The 17312-nt window shown below is 37.1% G+C and overlaps 1 protein-coding gene across 1 annotated transcript in view; it reads right to left on the bottom strand.

Moving 5' to 3' along the window:
* Window positions 1-17312, bottom strand: part of LOC113238306 (homeobox protein prophet of Pit-1) — a 49831-nt gene continuing 32519 nt past the window's right edge. Inside the window, exons 2-6 of the mRNA XM_026475143.1 lie at window positions 11829-11998; window positions 10967-11074; window positions 7531-7698; window positions 1050-1191; window positions 1-11 (exon numbers count right to left, since the gene is read on the bottom strand). Of these exons, the coding sequence (XP_026330928.1) occupies window positions 1-11; window positions 1050-1191; window positions 7531-7698; window positions 10967-11074; window positions 11829-11998 (599 nt within the window). The remainder of the gene's footprint in view (window positions 12-1049; window positions 1192-7530; window positions 7699-10966; window positions 11075-11828; window positions 11999-17312) is intronic.

The raw sequence follows: 17312 nt of genomic DNA, 5'->3' as shown, positions 1-17312 counted from the left end.
TTACTTCTCACCTGCAGAATTTATCTATATATTATTATGTACGTATTTGTCAAATACTTCTTTATTCAATTTAATATCTATTTGATCAGCACATTAAAAGTAAGAGATAATTAATGTTGTTCTCTATTTTTTGTTTGCATGTCTAGAAATAATTGATTAATAATAATTAATAAACGGTAAACCGAAGGTCTGCCGAAGTTTCTATTACAGCTTCACATTGTATTTAAAAATAACAAGGTTTTTAGTTATTTAACCGCTCACGCAATTTCTTATTAAAATTTATTTCTTTTTCATTTATTCTGTAAAAGTGGAATGGAATAATTTTATCCCAAGTGTAGGAATAATTGTCACTTCTGAGCTTGGAAAATACTTGGAGAGATAAAGAAACGGGGCTTTAACAAATTCAAATTAAGTTTTTTTCTTTTTCAAGATCATCTGCCGGAACTTAGCTGTGTGGCAAAAAGAGCAAGTTTTCTCATTACTCCATGGGGTATTTGTGTAAAAAGGAGGCGGACGATCACCCGTCGCTCCTCACAACTTTATAATTGCCTTGACGCTGCTAATGGAAAGTTGATGAAAGCTGTCTCCTGCCGTCTACCGCTTTTTGTTTTACGCTTTAAACTTACGTCTTAGTTCTAACTGCAATATTATAACTTAACATCTTGTTTAATGCTGACAGAAAAGTTAGTTCTTTGAAAACCCCAAATAGGATGTGCCAAGTTTTTATTATTATAAAGAAAATTCTAAGACTTTAATAGTACTTCCTACGTTGTAGACAATATTCTGTAAAATATGACTTGTTATTCACATCTTACAATTTTACAGAAAATTTTACTTTTCAATATAAAAGTAAACTATGACGAAAGGGATATAAAACGATGCTTTTTATAAAATAGAACTTAATTACATATGCCGACGGCACGGCACAAACTAGAGGCGACAACGTGAAATATAACCCAGTTGGCGTACGTACAATCCTATAGTTTCGCAAATCAGTCATCATTTATATGCTAAAGTAATTTAGGCTATGTTTGTCATTTGCCACTTACCCATGGTATCCTGACGCATGCCGACGGCACTCATATTGGCGCTGTGGCCCATAGAGAAGCCCTGCGGCATGGGGTATGAGCCACCGCCCATTTGCGACAACGAGAAGATATCCTTTTGGAGTTCCTCATAGCTTCCGTGATGCTGTGTAAGAGAGAGAGTGACATTTTGAATAATATTTATCTATAATAGATATGTATACTACTGAAGTTTATACGAAATATTAATAACAGTTTTCTTTTATCTGTTCGCTGAGAAGTGTGAATGTTTTATAAAATCTAGAAGCATAGCAATTTTTCTCTGGTTCTCCCGACTCGCTAGTACAGAACACTTCAGTCCAGCTTTGCTGTAAAAATAATTAGTATCTAACTACTTGGATTCTCCACAGGGAATCTTACTTCTAATGTATTACATACTAAATGTACCAGACAATTACACTATACTAAAAATAATCTAGGATAGTGTTCCCTGGGACAGTTGATAAAAATCTATACAATATAACCTTGTAACGACGTGTACTAATTTACGTATTTCATATTTCATAAACTATTTTTTATAAACCTCGTCTTTGTTTAAGTAAACAAAGTACATTAAAGTAAAAATAAAATGATATATATAATAAAATAAAAATATATATGTTTTTATTATTTACTATATATATTTTACACGAATAATTGTAAGAAATGGGCAGAAAAACCATTTTTTTCAAAAATTCGTTATGTTTTACGACAATGTGCAAAGGTTACTTCATTACTCTGCATTTGCTAGAGGTATATCGATAAAAAGTTTTTTTATAATTTAATGAATACAGGTTATACTTCGGGTATTAATTCTTAAAGTATAAATTTAAATTATAGGCAATAAATTAACATGTCAGTGTCGTTACTTTTTTTAAAACTTATAAATTCATGATAGAATAAATGGTTTTCGAAATTTTCTAAAATATCTATTGAAATTGCAATTGAATTATAGTAGTGTATTTTATGCCTTCAATATTATATAAAACATTTCATAGATATACGTGTATATCGTTCAGAATGTCTTGGTATTATAAAATAAATAAAACTATAAAAAATAACTTTTGCTTCAAAACTCAAATACACTAAAAATACATCAAATGAAGTGTGTCAGGGGTCATCCTAGTTTACGTTTAGTATAATTACCTGATATTAAGTTAGCAAATTTAGTAATTTAGCAAATATCGATTTGTAAACTATTTTATTCAGAAATTTAACTTCGATCCTTTACATGAAGGGCCCATAGTGCTTATCGCTAGGCCACAGAGATCACCTTTGATTGGGTAATTAAGTGATAAGAACATGTCTTAGACTACTGTAACATTGCCATTTATACCTAATAAATGTAACATGTTTATATATGTAATAAAATAATATACGACTTCAATAATAATTTTTGAATTATTAAAATGCTTCTTTCTCCCATTAACTGTGCCCGACAGGGTCCATAAATGCTCACTGTATAATATTTTGTAACACATAATGTTAACAATACATTATGGAAAAGCAATAAAGTGTTGAGTACCTCGATAAATGTCGATACTGGTCACTTGAATATGCGTTTTGTATTCAAATTGAAACTCAAAACTAAAATAATCTTTATTCCATAGGTAAGCAAATTACACTTCGTCATGCTGATTACATTCTACTCCTCATTCGTAAGATAGATTTCCCTGAGAAGAATGAACACGAAACTCTAGCTCTCTTTATTCTTGTTTTTAAAAAATACCTGCGTTTGATTATATTTATCATTTACAATATTTTTTTCTAACGTCTTAGATCGAGACTACCTGCAAGGGTTAAACGGGTCATTACCACTCTTTATCGCGGTTTTCCTAAAAGAAATGTTTACTACGATTTATCTATACTAAAACATATTCACAATCTTAATTTTCACTTACAGCTGCACTTATATTCATGTCCGCACATGCATTTACATATTGAATGGGTTTTTTTAGATGCACTATTCACAGTTTATTACCTTTATTATTTCAATTTTACTCCTAGTTGTTTGTTATAGTTTTGCTTACAAATAACTTCTAGATTTAGTCCCTCTGGTTGGTTCTGACTGAAAACCAGCGCCTTAGGGAACTTAGGCATATGCTGAGTCAGCGCCCTTTCACTGCTATGACAAAACAGTCATTCTCGGACTAGTGTACCTAATTTCCGTGGCAATTTTTATTATTTAAATATTTAAGTATATTATCATGTAATTTTAAATAATATTTCACGGTACGATAATCCAATATTAAATAATATTGCACGATTAAAAAATGAATACTTAATTAATAAAAATTGCCACCGAAATTAGGTAGTAAACACTAGTTCGGGAATGACCGAAAAATGTTTTATTTTTCCTCTTGTTATTAATCTGTATTTGTGTCATATTAATTATTGAGTAAAGTCATTATCTATCTACAAGTACTCAGAATCATTATTCCCTACCGAAATAAATCAGCTACACAAGAATAAACGATACATAATAACCCGTCACAAAAAGCACGAACACAACACAAACGGATTTCACACACAGCATACACCTATTAGCGGTGAATCGGGGTGCTATTCCGCAAGCTGCATTTTGGCGCAGCGAAATCTCATCAAGGCTTTCATTACGGCACGCCATCACACCAGTGCGGCGATGGTAATTATTTTTCACTCGTTCATTTTATGTTAATCGTTTTGATTAAGCCGCGGTTATATTTTGTTATGCTTTAACAGTTCACGTAATGGAATAGCGGAAAGTTAATTCATCTCGGTTGACGTTTAGAGATATCGTGCTTGTTTTATTCATATTTTAACGCATTTATTGAATGCTTAAATCTACTGGAGTAGTCAATTTGTTTGGTAAACACCCCTCTCAACAGCGCTGTTGAGATGGGTGATGGTCGGTACCCTCCCGCGGGTGTCATAATTTGTTAGTTATAATATAACTCTTTTATACTACTGCCTCGGTGGCCGAACGGTCACCATACTGGGCTGCCACGCTAAGGTCTCGGGCTCGATTCCCGAGCCGGGAGAAATATTTGTATGGCCTACATTTATTTCTCTCGTGAGTATGGCTGTAATTTGTGGTTGTCTATATGTGTCCATGGCACCCACGATACAGGGTTTCCCTAATGCGGGATTATGAATGTGTGCGTGTGCGTTTGTTTGTTGCTGTTAAACACAGGTTGTACACATGTTGACAACAACATAACAAGAATAGTTAAAAAAAACATATGCGATTTAGATCCAAAAAAACAGTGTAAAAATAGCGTAAACCCTTTTTTTGTGATAATTAGTAATGAGACGAACAAGTCATGCACCTGATGGTAAGCGACACGCCTGTCCATAGCAGTTGCAGTTCACCAGTAACCTTACTCTTCAAAATCCAAAAAAATAACGGTTATATTACTGCTTGGCGGCAGAAATTGGTAATCCTTGGACTACTTCTTTCACAAGGAGCTTTACTGCTTTTACAACCTAAGTACTCGATAACTATATATACTTTCATTATATAGTTTTCTATATACGTCATACTTGTTGAAGGCATATAGTTAACAAGCATTAAAAATAATAAACAGAATACAACATATCCATGCATATCGTGGTAACTACTAAGAAATAAATCAAGGTGAGTGATAGCCAGCAGCGTTATTTAATTTATATATCAACGACACATGTTCCTATATACATTGATATTAAATAGTAGTTAAAAAAAATCTTCAAATCACCATAATATGTTGTATGGATTCAGTTTCAGATTAATTTATTACTCAAATATAACATTACAGTATAAATTTCATTACAAGTCAAAGCATAAGAAATTATATTTGAGATCGTCAAACAAAAATGAAAATTATAAGAAAATACACCATAATTGGAAAATTAACAATTCAACAATTAAATAATATTGTTGTCATTAAATTACATATCAAATATCATTCTCCACCAAGGATCGGCATAAGTTGATAACAAATATACAAAAGTATGCCAAGATAAAAATAATAATAAAATAGAAAATACTTAATATCGTTACATTTTTAGGTCCATAAATTCATTTACAGAGTATAAAGGATTTTTCAGGAAAAGGTCTCTCAGCCGGCGCCTAAATGATTCGTCAGATGGTTCAAGTCTGAGACTAGCGGGTAAACGCTCATAAGTAGGTCCGATGACAAGCGGGTTCACAGGCCACGCGGGTTTTTCTCTGCAAGTACCATGCTTCGGGAGACTGTTCTCAAATGACCGGTACAGCGGAGTGGATGCCAGAAACATTTACAGTAGTAAATGAAGAAAGACTATTTCTAACGTACATTATAATTTCGTATATGTAGAGTATATATTTCGTATATATCAATAGTTGTATTATATCAACTATAGATATACTCCATAGATGCCATAAAGTTAAATGAGTGAATAGTAGGTAAGTATTTTATTTCAATAGAAAATGCCAACAGCACCGTGTGTGTATTTCGTGTTGCATGACGCGATAGACAATCACGCGTAATGCGATTATCGCTTAATCAGCGGCTCAGATTAGCACCGCATCGTAATGAGACGTTCGAAAATGCATCACTGTTATTTTAGTAGTTCCAAAGCTTTTTAGCGTTTCGAATCAAAAGTGTAGGTACAGCCCTTAGAATAATAACGCATAGAATGATAGTTTCATATCAAACGAACTGTCACAATTAAGGCAAAAATCAAATTCATGTAGGCTAGTTTTAGTAGTGGGTTAATTTTTGGTTTTAGTGAATATTTATATAGAAATACAAGTTGAAACGCGTTACTTCCTTGTGGAATATGATGTTAGTATCTATTTTATGTTTGTCTGACGTATTTTTACACTCATTTACCGCACATTTCGTCATTTTTAGCTAAAATTCTTGATCTGTTCGCGGTGCAAGTTGACCTTGAGCACTGAATGCCCGCCCGCTCGTGTGGGCCCATTGGGCGCGCTTCAATTTGCCTCACTTAGCGTGTGCGGACTAGGTTTCTATGCGTTATTATTCTAAGGTACAGCCTCCATTTTTCATAGGAGATTTTCACTAGTTAATGTTTTTAAAACTTTTTTATGATACCAAATGATTGTGCGCCTGGTGTAAAGCGATACGCCTATCCATAACAGTTGCAGTGCCACTCAGATTTTAAATCACAAACATCTGATGGGTACTGCGACTGTGTTTGTCACCTTGAGACATAAATTGACAAAATCCATGTGCCTGTCATTTTATAAGCACTGCTTGGCAGCCGTAATAGGTGAGAGGGCAGTACTTTTTTGGATGAACTCTTTCACAAGCTCTATTGCTGCTAATTATTAAATTAAACATAAAAGAAACAACAACAAAAAAAAAAGAAACATAAAACATTAAACATAAAGCTAAAATTATGAACATAAAATGTTAATAATTTTAGCAGTAGAGCTCCTTGTGAAAGAGTTCGTCCAGGGAAGTACTGCCACCTTACCTATTTCTGCCGCCAAGCGGTAATTCCAGCGGTCCAGTTTTGAAGGGTAAGCGTGCTGGTGAAATTACAGGAATATGGAACTTGTCAACTTATATCTCAGGGTGCTGGCCGCAGTGGCAGTGCCCCTCAGATCTTTGCGGGTTAAAGCTCTGAGTGGCACTGCCACTGTCATGAATATTGCTTATCACCAGGCGCACAACTTCTTTGTCCTGTCGTTATCTATCACAAAAAAAAAACAGTTGGTCGACCTGTAAATTAGATTTATTGTGGCAGAATATGGCTAAATCAAAAAGAAAAAGTCTATTCAATATATATAAAACGTATGTGGTTTCAAAGTTTCTTAGTGGTGCTCACTCAAAACTAACATCAAAACGAAAAATTTAACATGCAACACAGTAAAAGATATAATAATCAATCTTACATACAAAAAAACGATCATTGACATTAATAGAAAAAAACAAAATTGTCAAATGCGCTATAGGGCCCTGATTCACAATCCCCAGTAGTTGAGCTTTATTCTTCCTTAGTCCGTATGAGTTGAGAACACAAATGAAATAAATTAACAAACTTAGTCACATAGTAAAATATAACTAAAAGTATCTCTAGTAACTCGTACTTTTGGTATAATAAAGCCACATGTGATAATAAATTGTGAATAAGTGAAATTTCATAATTCTTCTCGTCTTTTTCAAGCATAAAAATAGTTTATTTGTCAAAACAAATATACGCGATTTAAATACGGAAAAACTATTTAATTTCCTATTTGTAACAATCGCGAAAACCCAAGAACTCGATACAAAAAAAGTTATCGACTAATTTCGATCGTAGAATTTTAAAATCTTTCTTCCGAAATATTGTCATTTTGCAGATGTGGCCTTCTTACAACAAGGGTGGGAAATGAATTCCTAACACTTAAAGCAACAATTACGAGAGACCTTGATGATTTTTTTGTCAAATAGCCGTTATAAACATTTTGTCTGATTGCAGACAATGAATTATTAAAATAGAAACTGTGACTCACCTGCGGGTACCGATTAATGGTATTCGGATGCGGGTACGGCTGGTATCCCCGGTAGCCTTGTATATTCCTCATCATGCCGTTGCAACCTGGCAACACAGCTGGAGCCAGCGCCTTCTGTAGTTGCTTTTCTTGCTTGCGGTATTTGGCGCGTCGGTTTTGAAACCACACCTAAGACGAAACGAGAGTCATTTATATTTATTTTCCAAACTATCAACAAATACTATACTACCATCTCTCGACGAATACGACAAAGTTACTTCTAGGAGGTATGCGTATATGTACACCACAAAACAATGAAACTACAATCTAAAAATAAACTGTAATAATAGGCATTGAACGTTCTACGACATGCTAACTGGGTAACGTTTAAAATATATTAACAGTCTAGTGTCGAAGCATGCCGCCGCGATAAACCTATTATATCCGCATTTAGATGTTAAATTTGGGTGATAGAACGGCCATTAAAATAATAATAATGAAATATTAATAAAAAATAATAAAAGTAATAAATTACAGGGAGGTTTATCACACATCCCGTGCGATATACCGCCATGCGATGCATGTTGAATTTGTTACAACTTTTTAAATTAGAAACTACGATCAATCATTATCAATATTTCGTAGTATTTATCATCGTGATTGTGACTTTTGGCGAAACCAGTTCAGATAGTAATCTTCCTGATGTACACTAAATTTAGAGGAACTCTAAAAAAAGGCTGAATTATAATAATAAAATTGATACCAACTGGCCACGTAATATAATGTTTAGTTTGAAAAAAGAATGACTTGAGTAGTATTTTGCTTCCAGTGGTTCATACGGATGTCATTATTATAATAATAATTGAACTTCTTTTTTAGCGTTCATTCTAATATATCCATGAATAGCGTAGCGTTTATGAAATAAGTATATTTTTTAGATCCTGAACTATTTAAAAATCAACTTATAAAGTAGCAAAACGTATAAATTGTAGATAAAATGGTTTTACCCTAATATCGACTATCATGTTTTGACGCAAATAAAACAAAGGAGCGTTGCCCTAATCTGCGTGTTGTCAACGGGAATGAGAGTGTACGCCGTTTGATATGGTGATTAGAGCTGATTAGAGGGAGAGTCCCTCCTCCGGCCCGCCCAGCCCTCCATACGCGCTCGACATATAAATAAACCGATACACCCTGTACCTAACTTTCCAAACCCACCCTATATATAGTCCGTATATAGGGGTGGGGAAACGTAAATGGGATATTAGTTTTTTCGCAAAGCTATCCAACATCCGTCCCTCGCCGCGTTGTAATGAAAAACGAAGCAATTTCCGTACGATTTAAAGAATGATCGATTTACAGCAATTGTGTGGGCGTGTTCGTGATCTAATTCGATCATTTTACGTTTTTGGAAACAAAGAAATAGTTTTTATAAAATACTTATATAATTAAAAAATCATGTCACAAACACGTTGAACCTTTTTTTATTAAAGTAGAATAGCTATCTTCATTACTTTAAATATTTGATAAAATTCACAATCATTTTCATAAAAGTAAATCTTTTTTGTAAGCCTCCACGAACAACAATTTGAAGGCAGATAAAACTTAATTCAGTAAAGATCCCTCTTCAGAAACACTTTGTTCGTTTACAATACAAACGATAGATACTTGTGCCTACCTACTCTCAGTTATATACGAAGAAAACGGTCGCCTTTAAACTGAAAAAGCACGGGGATCCAACAAAACATTTTCTTATTTCCAATTGTAGAATTCATTTGAGGGCAGAGACAATGTCGAGAGGCGCGCGGGGAGGATGAGCGGCTAACTTCGTTACGGATCCATTTGATGGGATTGCAATGCCTCAGGGGCCACCCCGCCCGATCCCCGCCCGCGTCCCGCCAAACCCCGACAGCGCTGTATTTTTATATCGAAATTTCCTGTAGAAGGAGGGAGCTTGCCGACGCTGTCGTCTTTAACGTTTACATTCTTATGTAGCGTCGCGTAAACGTTAATAGCCTCCTACGGAGCGAGCGCGGGCGTGCGCGACATACTGTCTATCTGCTCACATGTACGTACCTATTGTCGACACTTGTTTCATACAAGCTTAACACACATGGCCGCCTACGCGTGCTACGCGCTTTTAACGGTGAGCTACATAAAAGTCTTCGTTCTAATGATATTTCGAGGAACCTTTCATATTCTCGACTTGAACTTCGCCCCTCATTCTCTCTCAAATAAAAGACTAATTTACTGCTTTCACAGTAAATAAAATATCACTTCAAAGCTCATGTGTACAGAAATGTACGTCAAAACAAAATTTCACCTACGGTGATCTGAATGTGAAAGTTGACGAACGATAAAACAAAATATCATGAATAATTATTTAGTTAGAACTTAAAGAGGATGCTAAAAGTCACTTTCTGAATAAAATATCTAAAGCGACAAATTAGGTGCTCGGGGACAAATCAATAATGAGGGTCCCGGGGGATTGAGCAATTTTAAAACTGAGATAAAGATCGCTCGCAAGTTACTGTAAGCATTTCGTATTCATACGGCCGAGGACGACAGATGGCGCTTTAATTCAATCCGCCTCCGGCCTCTGCTCCAAATTGTATTATCCGAGTATTCGCGCATCATTGATATTTCGACAATTCGCGAAGAACGACTGGCTCATATTGTGCCTGGTTGGCACTCTATGTGTCCTGCTCGCACTAATTCTTTTTTCTGTACTCGCTGCGGGTGGTCCGTTTTCCCCGGCATTTCTGTACCTACGTACGTTTCCAGCTGCATACTCGTAGCTATCAATCTATTCAGTGTGCAATCAATTCATTTCAATTGCTCATCCAGTTGAAATTCAGGGTTTCTTGACTCAATTGATCAATAAGGTAACTACCGATATGATATGAAATTAGATGACACGGTCAAATGCACTTGCAGATTCTCTCTCTCCAACCCACAGTATAAATAGCATAGTAATAAAGTGTCAATTCGGTACTATCAATGTTAATATGGGTTTCATTTTTAAAAACCTATCTCAAAAGTAATTCATCCCCTAGTTTGCCACCCTTAGATGTGGAACATTTTTTCGTATTTAAACTACTACTGAGGTATCCTCTTTCCACCATAAAAATATCATCAAAATTAGTAACAAATGCCGCGTTATCGCGTAACGTACATAAAAAAAATACTTGCAGTAGAATTGAGAACCTCCTCCTTTTTTTGAAGTCTGTTAAAAAATACAACTGAATCCAACTAATTTAAAAAAAAAACAATATTATATGTAAAACTAAATACTCGTAGCATCTAATTACCTCTATTTAATACATTTTCACATAGCCGAAAATTAACTTTAGGAATGCTCATATCACCAATTTTTTATAAAAACCACAAAAGTTTGAACACGAATATGCGATAAGATGTATGAAAACAAAATCGTGACGTCATCAGTTGCACTAACCTGTATTCTCGCCTCGTTGAGTTTGGTGGTTCTTGCGAGCTCTTCTCTGCAGTAAATGTCCGGGTAATGTGACTTCGCGAAGGCCGCTTCTAATTCTGCTAATTGTTCCTGTTGGGGAGACAAGAACACAATTGCAAATTTCGAAAACGCATTCGATTTTGAGTTGTCAATGGTAGACATGTTGAGCGCAGACACCGTTTTATTTATTGTGTATGTGGTCAGGGTGTTATAGTTAGCATGATTTTAAAGTTCCAATTTGAGTGAAAACTACCTTAATTCGTGGTTCCGTATCACGCCATAATGTTTTTATTTATTTGATTTGTATCTTATCTATCTATGTATCGACATACAATCAAGAGCAGTCTGCACGTCAAGTTTGATACTTTGTACTTTGGACCGTTCTTACCGTAAGCGGCACAGAGTTTGATATAAATTTTAAGTGTCAAGTTTGACGTGCTCTTGACTTTATACGAAAACTTCACATCTTGATACCTAAAACAACACAATGCACTCAGACCTTTAAATCGCAGAGACCTGAGGGGCACTGCCACTACGCCTTTCACCCTGAGACATAAGTCGCCAACTCCCATGTGCTTGTAATTTCACCAGCACCCTTACCCTTCAAACCGGAACGCAGTAATGGTGGCATATAATATAAGGTGGCAGTATTGCCCTGGACGAATCTTTCTCAAGGAGTTATACTACTAAAATTATTACAATTCATATTTTTGTTATTAAATTAGCAGCTATACCTATTTCTGCCACCAAGCAGTAATGTGAGCATTACTGCATTTCAAACAAAGCAGTTCTTCCCCGGACGAACTCTTTCACAAGGAGCTCTACTGCTGCTAAAATTATTTACCTGTGTGAATGTGGTCCGATGTCGCCGTCTTGCAGGCGTAGGACACGAAGCTGTTGTCGGCGTATGGCCAGCATGCTGTGGACCCAGCGCCGGTGATAGAGCGGACGATCCTCCCGATGCGCCAGAGTTCCCGCCTGGCTCGGGTTTTAATTTTTTGAAGGCTCCTTCCGCTGCGAACAAATGCGTAGTCCAGTGGTCAGACGATATCAAAATCACTGTAGGAAATCAACCCTTAATTGAATGGGGCATACTTAGTTGTATAACCGACTAATATTGTTGGATAAAATGGATAGATTAGAGGTGTCTGTCGTAGCAAACACTTCATTTGAATGTGGCGTACTAATATTGGCAAGTGTTGGCGTGTTTACACTTAGTCGACAAGACACCGTCCCTGGTTCGTTAAGGGAGACAACTTACCTAGTGTAAATTTGTGCGTAAACTTGTATTTAAAATGATTTGGTGCTTTCGACGAAGGCTGCTGCCTTGCAGTCGACTCCGTATAAACAGGGGGTCGACTGCGTCTCCTACGGCCAAGCGAAGTAGTCTGCCGAAGGCGGCAGTCGACTCTATGTAAACACGCTTTGAGAGATAACACACCTCACATGAGAGAAGTGGTTACAGTAGTTACTAATCTGATTAGGTAATTCTGGCAAAGACGTCCGCCGACAAGTTCCGAGTCGCGCAGAGGGGCATGCACAGAGCAATACTCGGAGTTACCCTGCGAGACTGAAAAAGCAACGTTTGGATTCGCAATAGACTAAAGTTAAAGATATTATGGCTGTCATGGCGAAGAAAAGGTGGGCGTTGGTGGGGCACACTGCGAGAATGAACGAAAGGCGCTGGAGGAGACGAGTACTTCAGTGGAGACCCAGAGCGAACATCAGAGGTCGCGGCAGACCACCGCAGCGCTGGATGGACGACATTCGACGACACGGAAGTCAGGACTGGATGAGTCGGGCACAAGATCGCTAAGAATGGAAGAAGAGGGAAGAGGCCTACATCCAAGATTGAATAAGGTGAAATTACAGGCACGTGGGGCTTGTCAACTTATGTCTCAGTGTGACGGGCGCAGTGGCAGTGCCCCTCAGATCTTCTGAGTGGAACTGCAACTTTTATGGACAGGCGTGTAGCTTACCATCAGGCGCACGACTTGTTCATCCCGTCACTTGATATTATAAAAAAAAAATGAAAACCACTGCCATGATGATGATGATGAATTCCGGCAAATGGCTTAGTTGATAAAGTCGTTTTGTATCTTATGGCATCATAGTCTTCTAGCCAAAACTTCATAAACGCTTACAATTGCGTTGGTGGTTATAAAAGCTCGTTTCGTGTTTATAAAAGCGTTTCTACAAAACTACTATATAAGATCATGCTGTCAGACGTGTCTTTCACCTCCGATTCGTTCCACTCTCTCGGTTGAAAGAACGTTGGGCGTTCTTATTTGCATAGCGGACGGTGCGTATCGATCCTTTGCCGTAGGTCAAGATCGCGGCTCGCTCGTAATTGTAATTGCGTTGCTTCAACAGCGTTACAGACCCGCTCAGGCGTTTGGTGTATTGGTTAGTGGGATTTTTGGGTTTATATTTGGTAATTTGTACATAAGATTCTTATACCTATTTACGTCTTAGTCATTGTCATTAAAAAGCGGAGCGCGCGCGCATATTATGAGAACGAACAGAGCATGTAGCGTGCTTTATGCGCTGATCATCATCAGTCAGTCGAAAGATGTCCACTGCTACAAAGACCGATCTTGAGCTGCTCGTATTGATCGGATTCCCTTAATCGGTCCATTATAGTACCAGTTGTCATTCGAGAATTCTCTTTTGGTTCCATCGATCTTTGCTTTACGAGAAATGCGCTCCGCCTACCGTCACTTCAGTTTATCAATATTTTAAGTTAAGTCGTTTACTCTGGTTCTTGTGGGGGTACCTCCCCGGTCGGGCAACATTGTACCCTGGGCCTGCTGAAGGGGGAAGGAGAAGATTGTAACATCTTCGCCGACCCCCCAACCTTCTGCGCCAGATTTGGTCCGCATTGACGACTTCCTCTCTTGCTCTTTCTGCGGTCTCCTTTTGGGGTAAGCTAAACTACAACTTAATTTCGCAGAGAAATTCTAAGCTTAGCCTTCTCCATTACCCTTTGGGCGAACCTTCTTATGAGGCCTCCGTGCCATAAGTCATCAGTGACAACATAAACCGGTCTAAGACTTTTAGCTTTTTGACACTGCGGTATTTTGGACGAGAAGATATGGCGCAGCTTATAATACAACTTTTGACCTGTTAAACTAAAATAATGTACATTAATGTACACACAACTTATGGAATTTTGAGCATTCGCTCTGCTTAATGTTTGGGGTAAGGTTTTATGGAATTATCCCGCTACTTTAAGATACTACTCAAAATTTCTGACTACGTATAACTTTGGAGATCTTCAATTATTCCACTTTCTAACTTGTTCTGTGTTCGTAATAGTTGTCCAAAGTGAGACGATGAATCGCGCAAAAATTAAGAGCAGCATTTTGCAAATTCAGTTTGGTAAATGTGCAATTAATATCGCAACTTACAAAGAGTTTAGTACTTAGGTTGAAATCGAGGAAAGTGTTCAATTTGACTCTCATTTCACTAATATTCAAAACCCAGCGCGCGTATAATTTATTCCCACATGTCCCATCTGAGTTCAAATGGTCCAAACGTAAATTCGTTTCCCTGAAAAATCCGCATATTGGCAACATAATCAGTTTACCTTCGGTTTCTCTGAGCTTTTGAATTAAGAGGGGAGATTTTAAAAGCGCCGTTAGAGGTCGGTTCGGCAAGTATTCATGCATTCCCTTTGACGGTACTCCAGCTACTTACTAATTAACGTAGAGCTAAGTGTTTGCGTCCGCGGTAAACGGTGCCTTTTAACGTTTAAAAGGTTTCTTTTTTACTTGCTTTCTATGTTTTTCGAGGGGTTTGATGGCGAATACATTGGTTTCATTTTTACCTGACATTTTTCTGAGATAAAATTACTGATAGAGACATTTTTGAAAATAGGCCCTGAAAGCGTTTTTATGTGGCTTAATTGAACTTTAAACGGGAGAGGTTAAATACGTAGGGAATCATAATCAACAATATAACGATATAACCATTGACTAAGGAAATTGATTCAGGAATCACCAAATACACTTCAAGTGTAATAATTATAGTAAAATTAAAGTTTCACAAATATTCGAGTTTTACGGAAACAAACAACAATACAATTATTGTAAATAATTGCATTAATCTAGTAAAACGTCACTTTAAACATTATATTAAAATTAGTTTGCCATGACTGTCTCACGTAAACTTTTAATTGTAGGCAATTGAAGAGCTAGGAAATGATAATATCAAACAATACATTAGAATGTAATAAAATGAATAATAACAAATTTGCTGTGATAGCCTATTGATTTGACCTAACGCCTTACAAACAGATACTTTGGGCTCAAATCCGGACTCGCACCTCTGAATTTTCCGAAATGGATGTGCGAAATTTAATTTCAAATTTACCACGAGCTTTTGGGTGAAGGAAATCATCTGACGAGTGCACGGCAAAGAAAGTGCACAACACTCCAAAAACGCGAGAAGTCCACAACCCGCATCGGGCCAGCTTAGCGGACAATGGCTTAAACCCTCGGATGAGAGAGACCCGTGCCCAGCAGTGGGACGTATAAATAGGTTGCTGATGATGATGATGATGTTGATAAACAATAACATAAATAAAAAAAACTAACAATGTGAACGTTGATTTCTATAAAATTCTGATAACTTCGAAGTTTGGGCGTTACATAGTCGTACTATACCTACAAATGCAACAACAATTTATTTACTATCTCGCTAGTATGTATCATACTTAGCGTAACGCAACAAAACTGTTAAGTCAATGAGTAGTATTTATCCCTCGCAGCATTTGTTCGGGGCGTGACGGAGATTCAATGTAACATGTCATTAGGGGCTTGAGCTCTGTGAGCCCTGTGAGCCCTAATTACGACGATTGACATGAAAGCGCCATCTGTGGCGGCGTGAGGTGTCGGGTGACGACGGCTACATTGTCACAACACCCCTTGTATTTTGAGGTAAATTGATTCTTAGTATAAATATAAGATTTAAGTTTATAATTTTGATCTAGACTGTACCTGCCATAAATGTTAATAATAAACACAGGAAATAATTGTCACTTTGTTTATGTTACAACATGGTATTCTAAAAGCGTATATAATTAAGAAGATAATGAGTTAATGAATGAATGATGCTTGAGTGTTTTTTTAGAACGGTGCAGTTGCTAATCGTCTGCCTTTACACACGTTCGCGATTTTAAGCAGCGATGCAAACGCGCGACTGCATCGATACTAACGCGCGATTGTATCAAAGTAGCCGCGCGTTTGTTTCGATGCAATCGCACATTTGTATCGATGCAGCCGCGTGTTTGCATCCGCCTATAAATCGCAAGTGTAGCGATCCAATCGCGAGTTTGCATCGCTGCCAAAAGTCGCTGTGTGTAATCACTCTTAGATATGAATCATGTATTTTGTCTCTTTGCAGGTTTCAGTCAGCCGTGACGATGGGACCTGTAATGAGGTCGAACCGTTGCTTTGTTTGAAAAAACGAATATGCGCGTTTTACATTCGAAAGAATAGCTTCCTTTCCTATGTGTAGCAATCGCGAAAACTTAGGAACTCGTTATTTAAGATTTAAATTCAACACTATGCCCGTTGCGATAAGAACGGTTAAAAGTTCAGAGTGTGAAGCATAAACGACTTAATTATCTTATTCTGATATTATTTTACTACATTAATATTTCACGGATTCCTATAATCAACAAATACTTGAAAAATCATTATTCTAAATAAGTGCTGCGTTTGCGGCTTCGATTTAATTAATAGCTTTAGTACCTAAGGAGGTTTCGGCGGAAATATTGACGGTACCGCCAATACTACATTGAGCCGGCCGGGGATAGAACCCGGGACCTCAGAGATGGCGACACCATGAAAACCGGTGTGCAAGTCACTCGATCACGGAGGTCGTATCTTCCTGTTTAAGAACGGACAAATATTTTAAAAGATATATAATGACTATGACTGTTATTTTCTATGTCCGACGACAATAAGCACATTATTTTGAAATAATTTTTTTTTTTGATAATATCAAGTGACGGGACGAACAAGTCGTGCGCCTGTTGGTAAGCTGCACACCTGTCTATAATAGTTGCAGTTACATTCGGAGCTTTAATTCGTATTAGAGGTGCACTGCCACTGCGTCCGTCACATTGAGACATAATTGGACAAGTCCCATGTGCCGGTAATTTCACCATCACCCTTACCCTTCAAAACCGGAACGCAGTAATGCTCACATTACTGCTTAGCGGCAGAAATAGGTACGGTGGCATTACTTCCCTGGACTCTTTCACGAGGAGCTCTACTGCTACTAAATTTTTACTTTTACTTTAGTTTTATTTTTGAATTCA

Source organism: Hyposmocoma kahamanoa, unplaced genomic scaffold (assembly GCF_003589595.1).
Source record: "Hyposmocoma kahamanoa isolate Upper Pololo Valley unplaced genomic scaffold, ASM358959v1 95, whole genome shotgun sequence".
In the NCBI taxonomy this organism is placed as follows: Eukaryota; Metazoa; Arthropoda; class Insecta; order Lepidoptera; family Cosmopterigidae; genus Hyposmocoma; species Hyposmocoma kahamanoa.
Note: the sequence above shows the minus strand (reverse complement) of the source record. Positions and strands in the feature narration are given on the sequence as shown.